Genomic DNA, 21,002 nt, shown 5'->3' with positions numbered 1-21,002 from the left:
GGCCTCTTTTCATCTTCTTCTTCTTCTTCTTTTTTCTCTCCACAGGACTGCAGTATCTGAGGCCTCAGAGGAGGCAGATCAGGCTCTTCCCCTCCTCGATCTCCTCCTGGACCTTGTCGCTGGACGTGGCGATCTCGGCCTGCGCGGAGAAGACGGCGCAGACGAAGGTGAGCACGGTGCCGCCCATGGCCGTGTAGAAGGCCCAGCCCATGGAGCAGAGCCCGGCTCGGTACGGAGCGGCGTCGAGGCCGCAGTACAGCTGCACCTTGTCTGAACCCCAGCCAGCGGGATACAACATCAGACCCAGGATCAGAAACAGACCTACGAGAAGGGAGACAGGAAGCAGGATTTGAACTGACGGTCGCTTGAGTTTGCGCACAGCAGCACCTAGAGGCTCCTCAGTACATGACACCCTACAATAAACGTCCATTTGGAAGACTTTTCAAAATTATTTTTTGACAAAAATGTCATACTGTACTGTCGTCCAAAAGTTAACAATTAAAAAAAAAATAAAAAATTGTCCAAAGTTTGACCTTTTTTTGAAATCATATTTTTGGTCCAAAATGTGACAAAAACATCATACTATACTTTGTTGTCCAAAATTTGACAATTTTTTGAAAACTTTTTTTTTTGGTCCAAAATTGACAAAAACGTCATACTATACTATGTTGTACAAAATTTTCAAAATTTTTGGGAAAAAACATTATTGGTCCAAAATTTGACAAAAAGTTTTACTGTCCTATGACGTCCAAAATTTGAAAAAAAAAATTTTTTGGTCCAAAATTTGAAAAAAAAAAATTTTTGGTCCAAAATTTGACAAAAACCTCAACTAAACTGCAACATCAAAACTTTAAACTGTCAGAAATACAGACAAAAAAAATCTAACTGAGGAAACACTGTAGCAGGTGGATTTACCAAATCCAGGACTTGTACACAAGTCCCTGCTCTTAATGTTTCCTACAGTATATTATTCTCAAACTCGTCACCATGCCTCATATCCCTGTTTGTTCTAAATGGTCAGCATTTGTTTATCAAACTTGAGATGACGTTCTATTTGCAGAGCTGTAGCTCGAAAGTTACCATGGAAACGCATGAAAGACGAGTTTGCACAAAACAACAAACGGTGGCTGATTGTGATGTCGATTTTTCATTTGTCTCGGAAAAAAAAACATCCGGCAACGATTTCAACTACAGTTCAGTCTTTTCGACCTTCATAACACTGTTACTCAATTCAACAAAACCTCACCCTCAAGACCTCTCCAGGAAAATATTATCAAACAATGAAAACAATTGTTTGAAATGTATGTTAGGTTTCAGACATAAACAGAGTAAGATTTGAATCGGAATTGGACAGTAGGTGTTTACAGTGAAACTAAACAGGGTTTGGTTCCTATTCGTGCAGCCAAAAAACAAAAAAATACCATTGTTCCCGAGTGTGGCGCTGCAGCAAAGGTCAATGCGGCGTCACATTCTCTTCAAAACAAACTTTTTATTCACAATTCAGATAACTGTTACAAATCGGAGGGCAGTCAAACTCCTGAAAACCCATCTGAGGTCAAAAAATACAGCCTAGATGTGCACCAGACCATCTAAAGTGATGACTGTGTGATCCAGCAGAGGGAACTGTGAGTGCAGCTTGGCCTTCGATCCACAAGACAGCGATGCTATTGAGTTTTGCTGTGGAGGATCGTGACATCAAAGCGTCTGAAAAGCAGTGTGAAAGCAAGTATATCTTGCCAAACGTAAGCTAGCGAGGCTACGATTAGCATTTTATGCACAACACAAATGTTTTAATTTTCGATCAGCATTAGCGTAGGGCAAACATAATACAAACACTGCGTGACCTCATTAGGCACAACGCAAATGTTTAAATTTTCGATTAGCATTAGCTTAGGGCAAACATAATACAAACACTGTGCGACCTCATTAGGCACAACGCAAATGTTTTAATTTTTGATTAGCATTAGCGTAGGGCTAACATAAAACAAACACTGCGCAACCTCATTAGGCACAACGCAAATGTTTTAATTTTCAATTAGCATTAGCGTAGCTAGCTGTTGTGACTGTCCTACGGGCACTGCACTAGTTCAAAGAAAAACTCTGAAGCGGTCCTCCTCTGGAAATAAATAATTAATTACACTTTTCATTTCACTTGCCAGTACTTTTGAGGCAAATCCAAAAAGAAAATGTGAAAGACTGACCAACTGATGTCACCATTGTCACAAACACAAAAAGAAACCAAACCCCAATCACTCAAACTTGTTCAGGCTGCATCTGTAAATGATGACTGCAGCAGAAAGAAAAAACATTTCCTGTCACGGTGCCATCCTGGCATTCAAAGCATCCCATCAGGCTGAAAAATAGTTACACCATGCAGAAACAATTTCCTGACGACTGTCTGAAATGTGAGCGAAGATCATCACAGCAAACGAAAAACTTCAAAAGTTCAGCAAACTGCGAGCACAAAGGTTGGCACGTGTTCCCGTGATGTCGGCGAGAGAAGAGAACAACAGGAAAAGGTACGCAAAGAAACGCCGCCGCCTTCCCCCCCAGACCAGGCCGAGGTCGACCCTGCAGCGTCCTGTGTCTTGGTGAAAGGACGGGGGGGGGGGGTCACTTCTTGTTGAAATGGTGACTCACTTCTACGGCCGTGCTGACTTCAATTAAATCACCATCCTGTCACACTGACTGTAAAGTACTTAGTATCATAACAGCTCATCCCAAACCTGGACCCAAAATAAGTGGCAGCAAATTTGAAAAGAGATTTTTTTATTCATTTAAAGGTCTGATATTATGCAAAATCAACTTTTTAATCGTTTAAATCCTTATATTTGGGATTCTGGAGGTCCTATCAGTGTGAAAAAAGATGACTCACTCATGTTTTTGTGGTCCTCCTCAGTCTAAGTACAGGAGATAAAACACGCGATTTTGTCGTCCGCGCTCACTGGGACGTCACAATTCGCAAAATCCTTGGAATTGTTGTCTCGCGGAGCTCCACTTTGTCTGTAAAAAAACACGATAGTGCTAGCGAGGGCAACGGCATCCGAAAACCGGAAATCCACGAAAAAGTGCAGCACAGAGTTCTACACAAACTTCCAGCCTCAGAGGATTTATCTGTCCAGTGGACACATGTTATATATGACGGCAATGTGCCTGCTAGAGCCTGCAAATGATCACTTTTCCAAATGCTAACTGCTGTTAGCTCCCAGTAGCCTCTGTGGCTGATGTAATTTCTTGTCCCTTAAGTTTCGTTTTACTTTTTTTTTTTAAGGTGGACCTAAAGAGATGCTACTAAACGGAGCGTTCTGAACAGGGCTGTTTTGGCAGGGTGATTGAACTGCTGTGGTGCTTCATCCTTATGGTATTTTGACCAAAGCATGTCACAGACATGTTCATTAGGACACCAGGGAACTAGGTTAACTTGGAGAAATAGGGTATAATATGGGACCTTTAAAGGCCAGCTATGGTGTATGGCTTGGAGACAGTGGCCCCGGTCTAAAAGACAGGAGACGGCCCTGGGGGTGGCAGAGCTGAAGATGCTGAGGTTCCGTCTCCTTTTTAAGGCCTTTGAGAATTCAACAAATGCATTTCTCCAATACCCTGGTTTGCTGTCCCTGCACTACATTTCCTCCCATGGATGTGGATCAGTCTGTGACCAATCAGAGCTGAGCAGGAAACACGTCCAGTAATAAAATTACAGGTAATAAAGCAAGCAGACAGGAGATGAGGAGAATTTCAGACTCGATGTTTTCACCCTCGACGGTAGACAGGTTTGCTTCGTGGAGGTGAACCTCTCTCCTTTCATTCGCCTCCTGAATCTCTGCCTCTCCGCTTCCTCCCTTTCTCCTCCCATTCTCTTGCTCTCGGAGCACCCAATATCGTCTTCAACGAGGAAATGAAAAGTAGGTCATAAATTCTTTCCACATGTTGCTGCATTGCACTGACGTCCAGACTGGCTTCAGTGATGGATTGAAGGTATGGTTTTAATTCCCAAGTGCTCCCCTACTAGGACTCCCCCACCTCCCGCCCACCCCACACACACACACACACAGGACCTAAGGCCCTCTGACCTAATATCCCACTGCACTCCACCCTTCCAGTCTCACTATTCCCCCTCTGCAAGTCTCCGTTAACTTCCAAACCGAACTGTCAATTCTCCAACATAAATCTATTTCTATCTATTTCTGATTGCGACTCCCCTGCCACCAAACCCCTTCCTCCCTCCCCCCCTTCTCCCTCTTTCTCTGGCCTCCACCTTGTAACACAGCACAGCATGTCTGCACTCTGCTCCAGGAAATCTGGCCACCGTTCTCCTTTCCAGGAAAAAAAAATCTGAAGAGGATTGGCCACGTACAATCCTGGGCTCTCCACACGAGAAGAGAAGAGAAAGAGACGGGGGGGGTTTTTCGCAGCGAAGCAGCGACATGAAACAATAAGGAACAACACTATGGATGTGAACCTGGCAACCAGGTCCATGTGTTTTGATTAAAAATATATTAATTTGTTTCTAAACTACAGCAGAACAAACAAACTCCCGTCTCGCACACGGTTCAAGAACAGGTTTCGTGCGTCCGAGTGAAATATTGACAACAGTTCAGAGACCGTTGGAAGCATGAGTCATAATGACTTTGGACTTTTCATCCGAGCGCACACAGCGTGCCAGACTTTTCACATCATCCGTGACAAAAGCTATATTTTTCACGGACGTGAAATGTCCAGAAAATAGAGCGGCGGAAAAAATTTCCGAAGTTTGCTGTTTGCTGACGTATGAGGAACGCAGAGGCATATATATCGTTCGGGTCAGACTATAAACTGTGGACATCAGGGCTGTCCACACGAAGAGTTATCGGCATTTCGTCCACACGGGAAGGGCACTGTGGGAACTCTGAAATCTCAAAGCGTAGACAACCAATAAACTACTTTGGGAAAAAGATGATCTCATAGTCTCACCTCTCTCTTTCTCTAGCAATTCGAAATGGAAGAAAAAAAAGCTATGTAGCTTGGGGCAAACCAGGTAGTAGAAATATACTAAAAGAGCCACCAGGAGGCGACGACACTGGTTGAAAAATGTACGCAAGTAGTTTTTGCTGAAGTTTGAATAGAAGTCAATGGGAAAATGAGTCTCCTTCTCACTTATTATCCAGTAGGAACCTGGTTGCAGGTGATGTCTGTAAACTTGCAGATACAAAACCTCAACATGGCGCCGGTCAACTTGTTAAATCTCGACACAGGAGTTCAGATTCTTATGTGGCCGGTTGCTAACAGGAGGAGAACATCTGAAATATCCACGCTAGGGTCGTTACTGCAGGAGGCAGGACATTCGGCATATCTCGCTGACCGGAGTCCGATCGCCCTAAGACTTTGAAAATGGGTTGAGCATGGCCCGATGGTGTGCATCCTTCATTTTCAAGGTTTTTGGAGGAATTTTCATTGATTTATCACGCTACACCAGGCAGGCAGCGGCTCATCAGCAGTAGCTGCGCTGTCTGGAGCGGGGAGGTGGGAGTGAACCGGCTCTCCTCACGGCGGGTGAGACATTTTCACACGGTTCACCGCAGAACACGACGAAGTCGGTGTCCATTCACCAATACGCGAGCACATATTTATTTAGCATTAGCATGCTACTACTTTGCGGCTAACCTGTTTCCAAAGGTAAGTTACCGAGGCTACAATTTGCATTAGCGTAGTGCTAACCTCATTAGGCACAACGCAAATGTTTTCATTTTCTATTAGCATTTGCGCAGCTTGCTGTTGTGACCGTCAGCCACGCCAGTTATTATGTTAGCCTTTACGTTCCTTATCGTGCATTACCATAACTGAAAAATCATCTTCAGCTCCCACGATAGGAATACATACTTCCTACGGGCACTGCACGAGTGAGAATTAAGAATCTGAATATATGGCACACACCTGCAAGTAGACATGGGGCAATTGATAATTCCGTTGCGTGATAATTAGCAAAATATGCTTCAATATACAGTCGTGAGGAGCCAGTTGAGGTGTTTTCAAGCATGTCCTTCCAGGAGGAGACCTCAAGGCCGTCCCATTTAGAGTTTTACCAAAAAAGACACACATCACATTTCCCTATTAAACTGTGGTAATGCTACAAAAAACAACAACACATTTTTTGTGTAAAAACTAAAAGGGGGAAAACCTTCAATCATGAGGTGGTGAAATTGACTGGAAAAATGTAAATTCCTTATTTTGGCACTCGGAGATAGATCACTGGTGCTGTATGTTGACGAGTGAGACAGCATTTCTAAGTCACTCACATAAATAAAACATTTCTCAATTCACGAATATCCCTATGATGGAAATTCCCTACCATCAATTCATTTTGAGTGTTTTTATCACAGTGCACAACAAAATCATATTATTGTATATTATTTATGTGAGGGGATATTACACGATAAATTGTGTACATGTTGTGTAACCACTGTATGAAATGAGTCACAGCTCCATATCCAGTTGGTAAATATGACTATCGTGCATCTATCAGTGACTCTGTTTTCCCCCTTTTTGCGCAACACAAGAGTCGGAGTCATCGCCGAAACCGTAACTCTGCTCAAATTCCTGTAAAGGTGTTGTTATTTTCCTTCCCGACTTCCACGCTGGAGCTTTAAGTCACGGTCAGCAGTTAAACCTGTGATGAGGTCTGTGACTCACGGCTGGAGGGAAAGTTTATAGCGGCTAATAAAAGCATTAGACACCAAACGCACACGAACTAGAGAGACAGCTTTACGGGCCCAGTTTGTTTGCAGTCCCGTCTCTAATCCTTTTCAATGGGAATGAGAAAACGAGTGAAAATGGACGGAGAATTCCCTCACAGGTCGTCCGACTGGCGCTTAAAGAAGCCTTCGGGGGCCTTTAACTGGAGTTTACTCAACTGACCCTCAGTAGAAGAGACTGTTTTAGTCATTTGATTGCGTAAAGACATGAATGGATTTACCCTCCGCTGAAATCTGAAGAGAAAAAACACCCATGGACGCCACTTTTAATCGTAAAAAGTGTGTCACTGGGGACAAGAGTGTCTGACGGTTAAAAAAGAACGAGTGACATCAGTGTATGTGGAGACCGGGGTCTCGGGGGTTTGGAGAAACTCCAGAGCAACGATGTGAAAATCTCTGGCAACGTCATCGCGCTCCTCTCATCTGAGGTCAATCGCTCCCCCCACCCCCCAACATCTGCCCATCTGGCTCCAGTTTTCTCATTACCAGAGGGGTCGGCGGCGGCGCACACTGTGGAAATAATGATTAGCAGAGAATCGGTGCTATGCCGCTGCTGCTGCTGCTGGATATCAGCGAGAGTGATATCATTCACAGAGGAGAGACAGGTCGGCAAAATGCCTGATGCATGATTCATGCTGGCGGAACAACAGAGCACCGACACTGTTGGATGTCACACAGGCGTCCTCCTGACAGGACTGATCTCTTCCTGCAGTTTAAAGAGTTATCAGCCTTTTTTTTCGCTCCAGAAGGAAACTCTACCGCCTCCTCAGCCGTTTCATGCTCCTCTCGCCCCCCTTTCCTCTTCCTCATCCTCATCCTCCTCCTCCTCTGGACAATGAGGAGACTCAGCGGTGCGTTTCCTCACTTTCATTGCTTCTTGGTAAACAGCAGGATCTCGATGTCACGACACTGAGAGCGTCTCCATCAGCCTGTTTCTCTGCACATTGAAACAGCAGATACAGGAGGGATGTGTGGACTAATGAGGAAACTAGATCCTCCATCCATCATCTACTGCTTTATCCTCCACCGGAGGGTCACGGGGGGGGTTGCTGTGCCTATCTCAGCCGACATAGGACGATAGGCGGGGTACGCCAGTCCATCGCAGGGCCACACATAGAGACAAGCAACCATTCACTCACACGCCAACGGTCAAGACGCTGCCCCTCCACATCGAAAGGAGCCAGATGAAGTGGCTCGGGCATCTGTATCGGATGCCCCGTGGACGCCTCCCTCGGGAGGTGTTCCGGGCATGTCCCACCGGGAGGAGACCCAGAGGAAGACCCAGGACACGTTGGAGTGACTACATCGCTCGGCTGGCCTGGGAACGCCTTGGGGTCCCCCCGGAAGAGCTGGAGGAAGTGTCCTGCGAGAGGGAGGTCTGGGCATGGAAGCTGGCGTACTGGATGGATGGATGGATGGACCGGAGAAATCCCACACACATGGGGAGAACATGCAAACTCCTTGCAGAAAGGCCCTTGTTCCAACCGGGGCTCCAACCCAGGGAACCCGGGTCTTCTTGCTGCAAAGGCGAGAGCGCTAACCACTACACCAACCGTGGGCCCAACTACATCATTCCACCACTAAATATTACGACACTAATGAATTGAAGCGGCAAGGAAATGTGACCATGTATCACCAGCTATTGGCGTGGTACACCCTGGACCAGTCCATCACAGGGCCACATATAGAGACAAACAACCAGTCACTCACTCATTCACACCTACAGTCAAGTTAGAGTGTCCGTACGTCCATCCATCCATACTATCTACCTGTTTATCCTCCACCAGAGGACATCGCGGGGGGTGATGTGCCAATCTCAGCTAACATAGGACGATAAACGCAGTCAATTTAGAGTGACCAATTTACCTAATCCCCCTAATCTGCATGTTTTTGGACTGTGGGAGGAAGTCGGAGAACCCGGACACACGGGGAGAACATGCAAACTAAAAGGGGTTTTAAAGGGTTCTCTGGATCAAAATGGTTCTTACTGGAACCATTAGTGTTACCAAGAACCCTTGGAAAAACCCTTTCTCGAACCCTAACCCTAACACATGGCCTCAATCACTAGTTTCAGTACACTCTTACAAATAAAAGTGCAACCATTTAAGGTTCTTCGGCTTGTCCTCATAGGAGAACCCTTTTTGGCTCCAGGTAGAACCTTTCTATAAAGGCTCCACCTGGAAGCCTTTTGGATTGTTCCACCAAGAACCCTTTTAAAACCGTTTATTCAGGAAAGGGGTTATAAAGGGTTCTCTGGATTGAGATGGTTCTTACTGAAAACCATGAGTGTTACCAAGAACCCTTGAAAAACCCTATCTTTGGGAAAGCAAATGGCTCCAGGCAGAACCTCAGCCCTTGTAGAAGGACCCTTTTGGAACCCTTATTTCAAAGAGTGTGGCTCTTCTGTGGCTTACTCCTTTAAAAACCCAAACAGCCCTTGAGTCAGTCTGGTTGAAATGTTGCAGAGACAGTTTTTAAGTGTGAAATAAGCAATGAGGAATGTCTGCCTGTGTCCCGGCAAATTAAAAATACTTCATCGCATTGACATGAAAAACAATACTCCAATCCAACACTGCCTTTGAGGAGTCGTGCTCACTGACTCGCACCATGACGCCCCACAGTAAGTGTACACACTGGGTCAGATTCTTTACTATGAAGAGCGGAGCGTATACAGATTATTACAGATTATCATCGATAAAACCGTCACACGCACGTACGCGCTATCGTTCGCCGGTGAAACGGATCGGAGCCATGACTCAGGGTCAGCTGCACTGAGCTGTTTTCACCACGCGCCCACCTTTTTTTTTTTTTTTTCTCTGTTTGGGCCCACACCAAATAAACAACTGTGTGGGGGGGGAGGAGAGCCCCATAATCACCAGAGACAGAGCTGAGAGCTACAGTCTGTGGAGAGAGGAGGAAAAAAAATAACAAGAGAGGTTCAGCAGGGCTGATCTCATGGCCTCCTCCCTTCCATAATTCACCACAGTGAGTCAGAGCGGCCCATGATTTGGCCTCAGACACACACACACACACACACACGCCCCCCACCCCCTCCTCCATACTTAAACTCAGATACGCATGCGTGGACGACTAGGTCAAGAAAAACCCGAAACTGACCAAAGCGTGAAATACTGAGGCGACGGCACACAGGAAGCGCGGCGTGTGTGTGACAGCTCAGCCGGTGTTTAGTTTTTGCTCCACAGCAATCAAACTACACACACACACGATTCCAGCCGCAGGAGTTGTGGCGCGCTCATAATGAACGCGTTCAGCCCCGAGAGCTCGGAACTTTTCATTTACCTTTTATAAAAGGGTGGATTCGCTTACAGGAATAAACAGAAACAATGAGAGTTTTTTGTTTTTTTATGACCAGATTTAGACTTGGGAAAACCTTTGTCCTCATGATTACACGGCCAAAGTCTTTCATGTCGAGGCCGGAGAAGAACTGCGACTGCTGTAGCTGTCAAACACTGTTTTAACATTTCATTACAGTTAAAAAAAAACAACAATATTTTAAGTCTATATTCAGTGTTGAAGTGTACCAGGCACTTCTCAATCTTACAACTAAGCATTTTTTTGTGTACCGTACCAATTCTAGTGTTCTTTTCTAGTACATAAAGTTTTTCTTCTTCTTCTTTTATTCTTATTATTAATAAACAACAACAATATTATATATTGGAAGTGTAAAAAAAAAAAAAAAAAAAATCCCTAAGTTTAGTTGTATAAACTGACTTTTTGCCACATTTGTGACCTGGAAGTACAGCATACGAAACAGAACAATAAATAAAATGTTACTGTGTGTGTGGTTTGATTTTAAATCACTGTTGGAAATGTTCACGATAATCTGAATCAAGTTGGTAAAATGTTTAAATTAAATAAATAAATGGTGAGAACCCATCACTCACATCTTCTGGTCAAAAACTATAGGATGATGTAACGTTTCTGCATTAAAGGTGCCATGTGTAAGAATGTGGCCAAAAACACTACATTACTACATTCAAATCCAAAATACCGAGGTCTTTTAGGTTTCGTTTTCTGACCCAACTGGCAACCCGTGGTGCATATTGTGATAAATCTAAGGCAACTGGCCATAAAATCCTCCTAATATGTCACAGAGACTCAGGAATAATGTTCATATAACAAACTGAACTCACCAACAACAACAGTACAGACAAAATATTTGCATTAAAAAAAATATTTTACGGACTGCAAATCGTTTTTATGTTTTGAAATCATGTTTTGGCATGTGGCGCCACCTACCGCCGTCTACCAATCATTGCAGTCAGTAGAGTCTCAGCTGCCGAGCAACCACGGGTTGCCAGTTAGGTCAGAAAACAAAACCTAAAAGACCTCTGTATTTTGAATTTCAATGTAGTAACCGTTTTCGGCCACATTCTTACATATGGCACCTTTAAATATCACAAACTAAAGAAACTAATGTCATTTTGTTGAGTTGTGCACCAACAAAATAACCAAAATCGGTAGAAATCTGCATTTATTTGAGTATCTAATGAGGTAAATTGTATTTTAATTGCTTTCTTAGTAAGATCAAACCCGGTTTCTGATACCGCTTCACCATCAACGATCCGAAAGTCTCACCTGCGATCCCTTGCAGCAATCCACATACGTTGAAGATGCTCTTCTTCATGATGCTCTGGAAGCACATGGTGAAGACCGAGATGAACGCCACGGCGCACAGCAGCAGGATCCCCGCCGCCAAAAAGATGGACGTGGCCTGCCAGAACCCGCTGGCGATCTCCCCGAAGTGCACGGCGTACGGCCCGCACAGGACCCCGCGGTGCAGGTGGGGCAGTTTTATGCAGCGGCCGTAGATGCCCAACGTGGGCCTGTAGGCCTCCCCGGCCGCGGTGGCCCCATGGGGGCCGAAGACGGCGTCCGGCGTGCGGGGGAATCCCACCAGCCAGTCGGTGCTCATGAAGGCGATGAGCTCGCCGAACGCCGCCACGATGCTCAGCAGAGTCCACAGCATGGAGCGGCAGGTGACGATCACATGGCACATGCTGACGGCGAGCGCGAGGGGCGGCCGTCAAGACGGAGCGATGGCGTCGCGGGGCAGAGGGGGTAGGCGGCGCTGGCGTACCCAGACGGATCGCGTCGACGGTTGGACTGCTGGTTGTCGTTCGTCCTCCTCCCTGAGCTCGCCCTCCTCGTGTCGTCGTCTGTTCTTCCTCTTCTTCTTTTATCAGGCGTCTACATTGTACTGAAGTCCTTCTCCCTGAGCCAGCCCGCTGGCGTCACATCAGACACACCTAAGGAGATAAAACAGAGAGACGGAAACAGCGTGAGTGCTTTTATTGCACGTATAAAATGTGCACAGATAAAGCACTGAGGTGATTTTTGCCCCCCTCGGAATAAGCAGAAAGTGAGGGGTGGAAAAGGGAGGTGGTGAATGAGTTCTCGTGCGTTTGAAGTGTGCCTCTTCAGCTTCCAAGTGTGTTTATGTTCCAGGATTTGTAAATCAGGACGCTCATTGTACTGCATCTTCATAAATGACACGTCCTATATATAATAAGAAGAAATGATTTCACCGTACGTGTAAGTCTTGACAGAAATAGATTTGGAAACAGAAGAACGAGAAGCGGATGCAGACGGAGAGAGAAAAACAAGCCGGAGGCCTCGCGGCCCCACACAGCTGACCCCAGGGGGTCAGCAAAACGGTTGATAACACGACGTCCGCCCGCCTGTCGTGTGACCGCCGATAACCTCAGTGACTTTAGTCGCTGCACTACAGAGTGACACTGCATGGAGGAAGCGGCGGTTCGTAAAAAAAAGGTCATTTTCCCGATTGTAAACTGAAGGAAAACACTGCGAAATGCTCCTTTGAATCACCAGCTAATCTTAAAGATAAACGTGTCAATGAATCCACAATCTCAATCGTCTGACCTGAGGAACTCTCTTTACTTACGGGAAACAGAATTCTGTAAAGTAAATAGATAACACAGGCAGGCAGATTTCAGGCAGTCGTAAAAGCTTCAGAACACACATTTGACATTTTCACGATATGAAATCTGGAAAACATCTGCGTGGATGCCTGGTAGACACGGATCAGTACTATTTTTTCTTAAAGGTCGCATATTATACACTATTTAGCTAAGTTAAACTTGGTAAAAACGAAACTTAACAGGACAGGAAATGACATCAGTCACAGAGGCTACTGGGAGCTAACAGCATTTAGCATTTGGAAAAGTGATCATTTGCAGGCTCTAGCAGGCACATTGCCGTCATATATAACATGTATCCACTGTGTAGAACTCTGCGCTGCGGTGCCAAGAATAGAACTTTTTTGCGGAATTCCAGTTTTCGGATACCGTTGCCCTCGCCAGCACTCTCGCGTTTTTTTTTACGGACAACGCGGAGCTCCGCGAGACAACAATTCCAGAAATCTGGCGCATTTTGACATCCCAGTGAGTGCGGAAGTCAACATCACGTGTTTCATCTCCTGTACTTAGACTGAGGAGGACCACAAAAACATGAGTGAGTCATCTTTTTTCACACTTTGCCGACTGATAGGACCTCCAGAGTCCCAAATATAAGGATTTAAATTATTAAAAAGTTGATTTTGCATAATATGGGACCTTTGATATCAATATTACCACCTTGAGTTATCTACTGTTAACATTCCATTAAGTGCAATGTTGCATCGTTTAAACAATTACGCTTTTCCACATTTGCACTGATGCATTTTACCACATAGCCACAACCGGAGATTTGAAAACATTATGTACCAACTGCAAATCAATTATTCTGCTCTTATACACTATAATGTAATGAATAATAATAATAATAATAAAGATATAAATATCACACATTTTTGTTATGGTCTTTCATTTACAGTCTGTTCTAAGTGTGTTATTGCGATATTCAATCCATCTTCTACCGCTTTATCTGGGTCCTTGTACCAACAGATCGCCAGATACCTAGTATCACTACACAGTACACTATCAGTACACTCTTAGAAATAAGGGTTCCAAAAGGGTCCTTCTACAAGGGCTGAGGTTCTACCTGGAAGCATTTGCTTCTGAAAAACTCTTTCTATGGGAAAGGGTTTTTCAAGGGTTCTTGGTAACACTAATGGTTCCAGTAAGAACCATTTTGATCCAGAGAACCCTTTAAAGCCCCTTTTTCTGAATAAAGGGTTTCAAAAGGGTTCTTGGTGGAACCTTTTCGACCTGGAGCCAAAAAGGGTTCTCCTACGAGGACAAGCCGAAGAACCTTATATGGTTCTACTTAGCACTTTTATTTCTCAGAGTGCAGTGCCTGGTTTGAGGAGGCAGGACTGTGAATGAGCTCACTTGGGTCAGAATTTTAACAAAAGACACTTGGCTGGAGAAGTTTTAAGAAAATAGTCTGGGGCAACTTTTGCGGACATTTCTATTATCACATGCAGGACCCCTGCAAATAATATCAAGGGAAAATGTCCAGACTTGAGTGCATGTCTGAGAAACAGAGAGGCGGTGCATATCCAGAGAAGATTAAAACACACATGCAGGCCATGTTATAAATACAGCTCTGGGCCACAGCTGACAGTTGTTTCTTTTCTTTGACTCATTTCTTTTTTTTTTTCTCCCCTCCTGCTCTGGTTTCCCCTGCTGTCTCTTGGGTGTCTCTGTAAGTCATTCTCCAACCAGTGTTTGGCAGCGCGGCAGTTGACACGTGTGCCGCCTGCACCGTGATGTTCCCATCACTCAGGGCCTCGGTGCGCGTTGAGACAGAGGCGATTCTAGAGTCTGTAGGGGCCCTAAGCAAAAATTCCCAGGGGGCCCCTTCCTTCCAAACAGTGTTCATCACTATTATGTTATAAATAATCTGACACCAACGATTTTTTTTTTCCGAAATGAATGAAATAACGTGGAAAAACCTTGTAATTAAAAAGTATGCGAAAATATAAATGTAAAGAACAACAAAATACTGTAAATAGCTTTTAAAAAAACTATATAAACTTAGTAAAAAAAATACATTACACTGTAAATAACCCACATTATAAAACAATATAAATATGTAGAACAACATAATAGTGTAAATAACTGAACAAAAACATGTAGAAAGTGAGTAAAAAAACCCGACAACTTCAGGTTACTGCACATTTCAGTAAAAACAGCCCTCAGGCTCCGAGTGTCGGGGGCCCCCCTATCTGCTCGGGGCCCCAAGCAGTTGCCTGCCCTGCCTGTTCACAAGCTGCGCCTCTGGGTTGAGACAGACGTCCCTTTGCGGGCACATCCCAGTGAGTAGCGTTATACAAACTTTGATCTTTGTCATCCTGTCGAGATATCAACAACGGGCTCTCTTTTTTTTTTTTTTCCCCGCCTCTGCTTCATCTTTTCCAGTGGAGAAACTGACCATGTGTGCGAGTGTATTGTTTGTCTCCAACGCGGAGTACGTTTGGGCCGTTGCAGCCTAGATGAGGTCATAAGAACAGGCACGGACAGCCGCCGCTGTCGATTTGGAGCAAAAATTGATTTTGTGAAATCACCACAAGCGAAGTTCTCGTTCTCGTTTGCCTCACGATGAACAGATGCAGGCACAGATGCAGACACACATTCGCTCGCCGAGCTCTTCTGGACTGGAAAAACCTCCTCCCCTCCTTCTCACTCACACAAAGACCGTTGACGTTGCGGGTGGTTGCTGAAATCCCAGAGGTCCTTTGACAAGACTGATGTTTGACGTTAGGGTTTAAGACAAACGGCTTTGCAGGCACGAAGCACGGGGCAGTCTAAAGTTTTAAGGTCAAACATGTCGCCGGCGCGTAGCGAAGGCTAATTCCTCACTGACAGGAATATCGTTTTGCGGCTCAAACGATTCGAACCACATGCGGGAGATGCGAAGCTTTTGCGGAGAGACCAGGACACTTAACCTTTAACCTCGCTCCCTTGCTGCAGTCCGTTTGCATCGCGCGGGTTTGAATGTGGGTCATTCGATCCGACGCAAGTCTGGACATGTGCGCTCTCCCTGTTATTAATGCTCCCGGTGTTTGTCGCGGCAAACGTCCAGACGCCTGTTCCTGGACGGACACAACTGAGCCCATATCACGAACAGAAGTTTCCCAAGATAGAGCGAGGCCCCTGGTCGTTTTGTATGCGTGAAGCTTGAGATGGATTTATGGCGTCCTTTATACTCCCCGAGTAACCGAGGATTATTCGAGTCTCGGTTTACATACACATGAGTTTACGGCCCTCAGATTACCAGCACCCATCACCCCCTTGAACCCCTTCAACGCTAATCCCCAGTGTGTGTGCACAAACTTTCAGCCATCCCTGCCATCTCAGCAATTGTGATGTTCAAGGAAATGGAATGGATAATCATGTTACCATTCAATCTACAATAGATGTGGAGAGTTAACGCACAAAACCGAATGGCAGGAGGATAACAAGGACAACGAAGTAACTCAATTTTGTGGCAATCCATCCTCTGGGCATCATACTTAATGATAATATGACCGATAATTGTCGAGACGGAACAGAAAATTCAATTTCAAGAGGTCAGGAATCTGATTAATCCAGAGTTTAATAGTAAAAAAAAAAATCCACTAGTACATGAATTGCTGTACTAAATTTCATGGCAAACTCTTTCACGAGTCAGGTTGAAACCGAAACCGTTTCGTAGAAGAAACGGGGGGGAAAAGCCAAATAATTACCGGTCTGTACGATTTGTCCTCTGAGAAGAGATCTATAAATCAATATCAATAACAATGAATAAATAAACCTGCCATTCCCATAGATCTGTCAAGAGCTCGAGTGCCCACTCAGCCTTTTTTTCTTATCACAGACGTAGAAGTGCAAAGAACACCTTTCGACACAACCCTCCTGACAGGAAAACAATCGACATATCTTCAGACACAGGTGGAGTCACACCATGTCACCATGGAGACTTTATATGTCAACATACTTGGAGGACATCAGACAACGCGCTAACTCACTGTGGTAAAGGGCTCCACTCCCTGAACTGGAAATCACTGACAACAGGAGGAAGCTCCGGCAGCTTTTAAATAAAACCGCGTTAAAACATGGAATTGAGAGTCAAGGCGAACGGCCAAACTTAACTTAATATATTATCTGCCAGAAACACAAGTCTGTCAATCTGATGGATATTCACCATTTAATTTATAATATTACAGACGGTTAAACACCCTCTGCTGGATCCTAATGAGTACTACTGCAAATGCAGTTTCAAATTCGAACAGTTCAAACATGAACTTTTACATCCCACGTATCCAAACACTATCAAAGTGACAAGTCATCAAAGTGTCCGACTGATATGCCCTACTTTTTCAGGCCACACCACGTTGACCTTTGTGACCCCCACAGCAAAGCAATCTAAAACAAAGCCCGTGCTTTATAATCTGCGAGGATCCGTTTGAATGAGAAGCCCCTGCAGCTACGGAGGGGGAATTCAGGAGGCGATTGGTCACAGAGAAACACTCAAACACTCGGTCCAAGAACGCTTCCTTGTCTAATAACAGCTCCGAGATTAAGACGAAACCATATGGAAGAAGAAAAATAACACCGGATCAGTGACAATCGCGCACAGTTTAACAAGAACATCTAAAGAATAGCGTTCATTTTTTGTTGGTCATTTCATAGCGCCGAAGGACAGAACGAACCCCCAGCCTTGTCATTACTTTCGGAAAATTGCAGACTTTAGATGTAATAACAGCCATCGATAACAACAGAGTCGGTGCAAATTTCCCGATTTTTTTCCACAGCAGCAAAGAAAACCCGTCTTCCCCGAACACGTCTGCACATCTGCTCAGCATCCTGGAGCTCTGTGACGCTACAAGGAGGTTGTGATTAGCACCTACAGCATAATATTTATACCCCATTACATCAGGAACACAGCTGACACCTCATACCAGCGAGGTCTGCCTCAGAGTGGAAATGAATGCAAGAAAAAAATAAGACAATAGTGGTCCAACCTGTCTCCATTGGCCCGGTGGATAGTCCAGCTCTGCTGGAGATGTGACTTCTCTGCCTCGACTCTCCTCCACTGCTCACTCACACTCTAATGCCTCTCTCAGACTCTGACTCACAGACCCTCCCCTGCAGGCCCTCCTCCTGGATCCGCCACGGTCTCCTCTGATTGGCCCGGGCCCCACACTGGAACCACACACTTCTTGAGAGGGTCCACATGGTGGCCATATTTCAATTCTGAATCTGGGTTAAAACAACAAGAGCTGGAGCTCCCTCCCCTCTCTCTCTCTGTGTGTCTCTCTCTCTGTGTCTCAGTTTCTAGCACCTTCTCGTTCTGTTTTCGTTGCTCTCTGCAATCTTTCAATCAGCCGGTTGCCAACATGTAACCGTCAGCTGACGTCTCAACTGCATTTTCACGTCCTTTTTCAGAAACGGTCGGCCCCGAACTCCGCAGTATTAAAAGATCCCGTGGGTGACATTTAGGAGGGAAGTGAGTGTGTTTGTATAAATGTACAATTAAACTAAGATAAAAAAAAATATATCACTTTGTTTTTGTTGTCTTGGAATAAGCCATTTATGAGGGATTAGTGGTGAAGTCTGTAGTCTCACCATTAGATGTCACTATTTCTTACACACTGAACATTTTGCATGCAGCATACAGTTACGGTGATATATCGTAGGGTAAACTTGCAAACTTGCATATATATACATACGTGTATACATATATACATACGTGTATACATACATACATACATACATACATACGTGTATACATACATGTATACATATACACATACACATATATACATATATACATACGTGTATACATACATACATACATACATACGTGTATACATACATACATACGTGTATACATACATACATACGTGTAGACATACATACATACGTGTAGACATACATGTATACATATACACATACACATATATACATATACACATACGTGTATATATATATATATATATATACATACACATATATACATACACATATATAGATATCTACATACATATATATACATATACATATATATACATATACATATATATACATACGTACATACATACATATATATACATATACACATATATATACATACATACGTACATACATATATATATACATACATATACATATATATACATAAGTGTATACAGATATATACAAACATATATACATATACACATATATATACATACATACATACATACATATATATACAGATATATACATACATACATATATATATACATATATACATATACACATATATATATACACATACACTTTGTTATTGTTAGCCTAATAGCATAATTGCCTTAAATTGTGATATCTGCCTAACTTAACCAATGTGCTTGCTAAAAAGTGTGTTTTTTCTTGTTTTCTCGTAAAAGGGGTGAGACAAGGACATTTCATATGAATAACTGAGTGCAACATGAGAGAAAATGTCTAACCAATATATATCTACACTTTTATTTCATCCGTGCCGACTGGTTTTCCAGAGAATCCATCGGGACGGTTGACGGCACGTCTTATGAACGAGTTCTGACGGAGCATAAACAGGTCAGCGCTTTCTCACCCACACAAGTCACTCCGTGGTCGAACTGATCGGAGATCAGATAAACACAGTAGCAGCTGAGCAGAGCACCACGTAGTTGATCGTACTGTACGCGTAGGAAAATATCGCTGGAGCAGCTCTTTTCCCCTGTTGACTTAAGGGGAACAATTGGAAATGTTCGGTGTAAACGAGGACAAGAGGAGCCAGACCATGAATGTACACAGAAAATCAGTTCCACAGACATGACTTTACTGACACAGCTGCACTATGAATGGACAGAATGTAGATCACCATTGGCTCTCTTAAGAGAAACAGATACATCTTTATGTTGCTCATCATCTGGCTAAAACACGTCTTGGATTTCATTGCCTTTTACTCTGTCCTGAAAGCTTCGTAAATCCATTTACACAGCACATGAAAACCTTGTTCAGATCAGATACCAGCTGACCCATAAGTGCAAAAGGAGTCAGAAAAATCGCCAACTGTTACGTCTATTAGGTTAACTTCAAAGTTACATGGAGACAAGTTTTAAACGTTTTTGCGAGCGTTGCACTTCATACTAATATGTTGTTGCGTTTATGAAGACGGAGATGTATTCTTTAAATGGCCTTAAAGCGTGAAAAGGTGTGGTTAACGCATGACGCGTTTCCATGACGACAGGGCGTGTGACACCGGAGTCCAGGCACCGTTTACCAGTTAGCCCTGTTAGCTGCGTTAGCTCCTTTTAGCGCCGTATGTGTGCCTCTGTCTTTTAAAAGTTTAGCGTTACTTTAGAGACTCATTTTAACAATTAATCGTAAACATGACGTCCCGAACGTCTTTTTCCAGTCAGTCGTCGTGGAAACGCGTCATGCGTTAGCGTTTGACGCCGTTAACGCAATTAACTGCCGTTAATGCGTTAAAGTGCCCAGTACCAGTTAAATGTAAAAGTGTAATATTGCATTATGATTTTTCTGCCTTTTAAGACCAACTCTTGTCTTTAAACTAATTTTTAGATACCTTGAAGAATAAAAAATTCCCCGTTGCAGAGTTATTTTTCTATTTAAAGCATTTTGAATGTTAAGTATGTATTTTAAGTGTAAAATAAATAGTTTTGTCGTGAAGGATACTACTAGCTTTAGTTTTTCCAGTAGATACACTCTTAGAAATAAAAGTGCTAAGTAGAACCATATAAGGTTCTTCAGCTTGTTCTCATAGGAGAACGCTCTTTGACACCAGGTAGAACCTTTTGGAGGGATCCACCAAGAACCCTTTTAAAACCCTTTATACAAAGGGTTCTCTGGATCAAAATGGTTCTTACTGGAACCATTAGTGTTCCCAAGAACCCTTGAAAAACCCTTGCAAATGGTTCCAGGTAGAACCTCAGCCCTTGTAGAAGGACCCTTTTGGAACCCTTATTTCTAAGAGTGTATCATTTAGGGTGGTGAATGGAACATATTACTCCAAATTATCTTTGCGTAAGTGGTGTACAATGGCTTTAAAATAAACACATTTGTTTGGTTTTCCGTAGCTTTGTCATAATCCCTTTTATCTCTACTTTAGTCAAGGGCACCAACAATCAAAGTGCTTTGTGCTTTAAAACAGGAGCTCACAATCAAGAGAGGGTGGAAACGGCACAATGTGAAAAAGTGTTTACAGCCCTTTTTGGTATGCGAAGGCCACCGTAGTAACCCTGACTTGGCAAAGGGAGGGTTTGGTGGAGGAGTCGTCTGTCTGTAGCACTCTGCAGTCCCACCGTCAAAGTGAACAATGGAAACCGTTTAGTGTGTTCTT

The 21,002-nt window shown here is 43.9% G+C and overlaps 1 protein-coding gene across 1 annotated transcript; it reads right to left on the bottom strand.

Moving 5' to 3' along the window:
* On the bottom strand, window positions 1–17,728 carry lhfpl2a (LHFPL tetraspan subfamily member 2a). Its single transcript, XM_083892045.1, has 3 exons — window positions 17,659–17,728; window positions 11,328–11,998; window positions 1–321 (listed from the first exon to the last, which is right to left on the bottom strand). The coding sequence occupies exons 2-3, from the start codon at window positions 11,746–11,748 to the stop codon at window positions 65–67; spliced, it is 678 nt and encodes a 225-aa protein (XP_083748171.1). The 5' UTR covers window positions 11,749–11,998; window positions 17,659–17,728; the 3' UTR covers window positions 1–64.
* Window positions 17,729–21,002: the final 3,274 nt, after the last annotated feature.

Source organism: Microchirus variegatus (assembly GCF_963457635.1).
Source record: "Microchirus variegatus genome assembly, chromosome: 1".
NCBI classification, from domain to species: domain Eukaryota; kingdom Metazoa; phylum Chordata; class Actinopteri; order Pleuronectiformes; family Soleidae; genus Microchirus; species Microchirus variegatus.
Note: the sequence above shows the minus strand (reverse complement) of the source record. Positions and strands in the feature narration are given on the sequence as shown.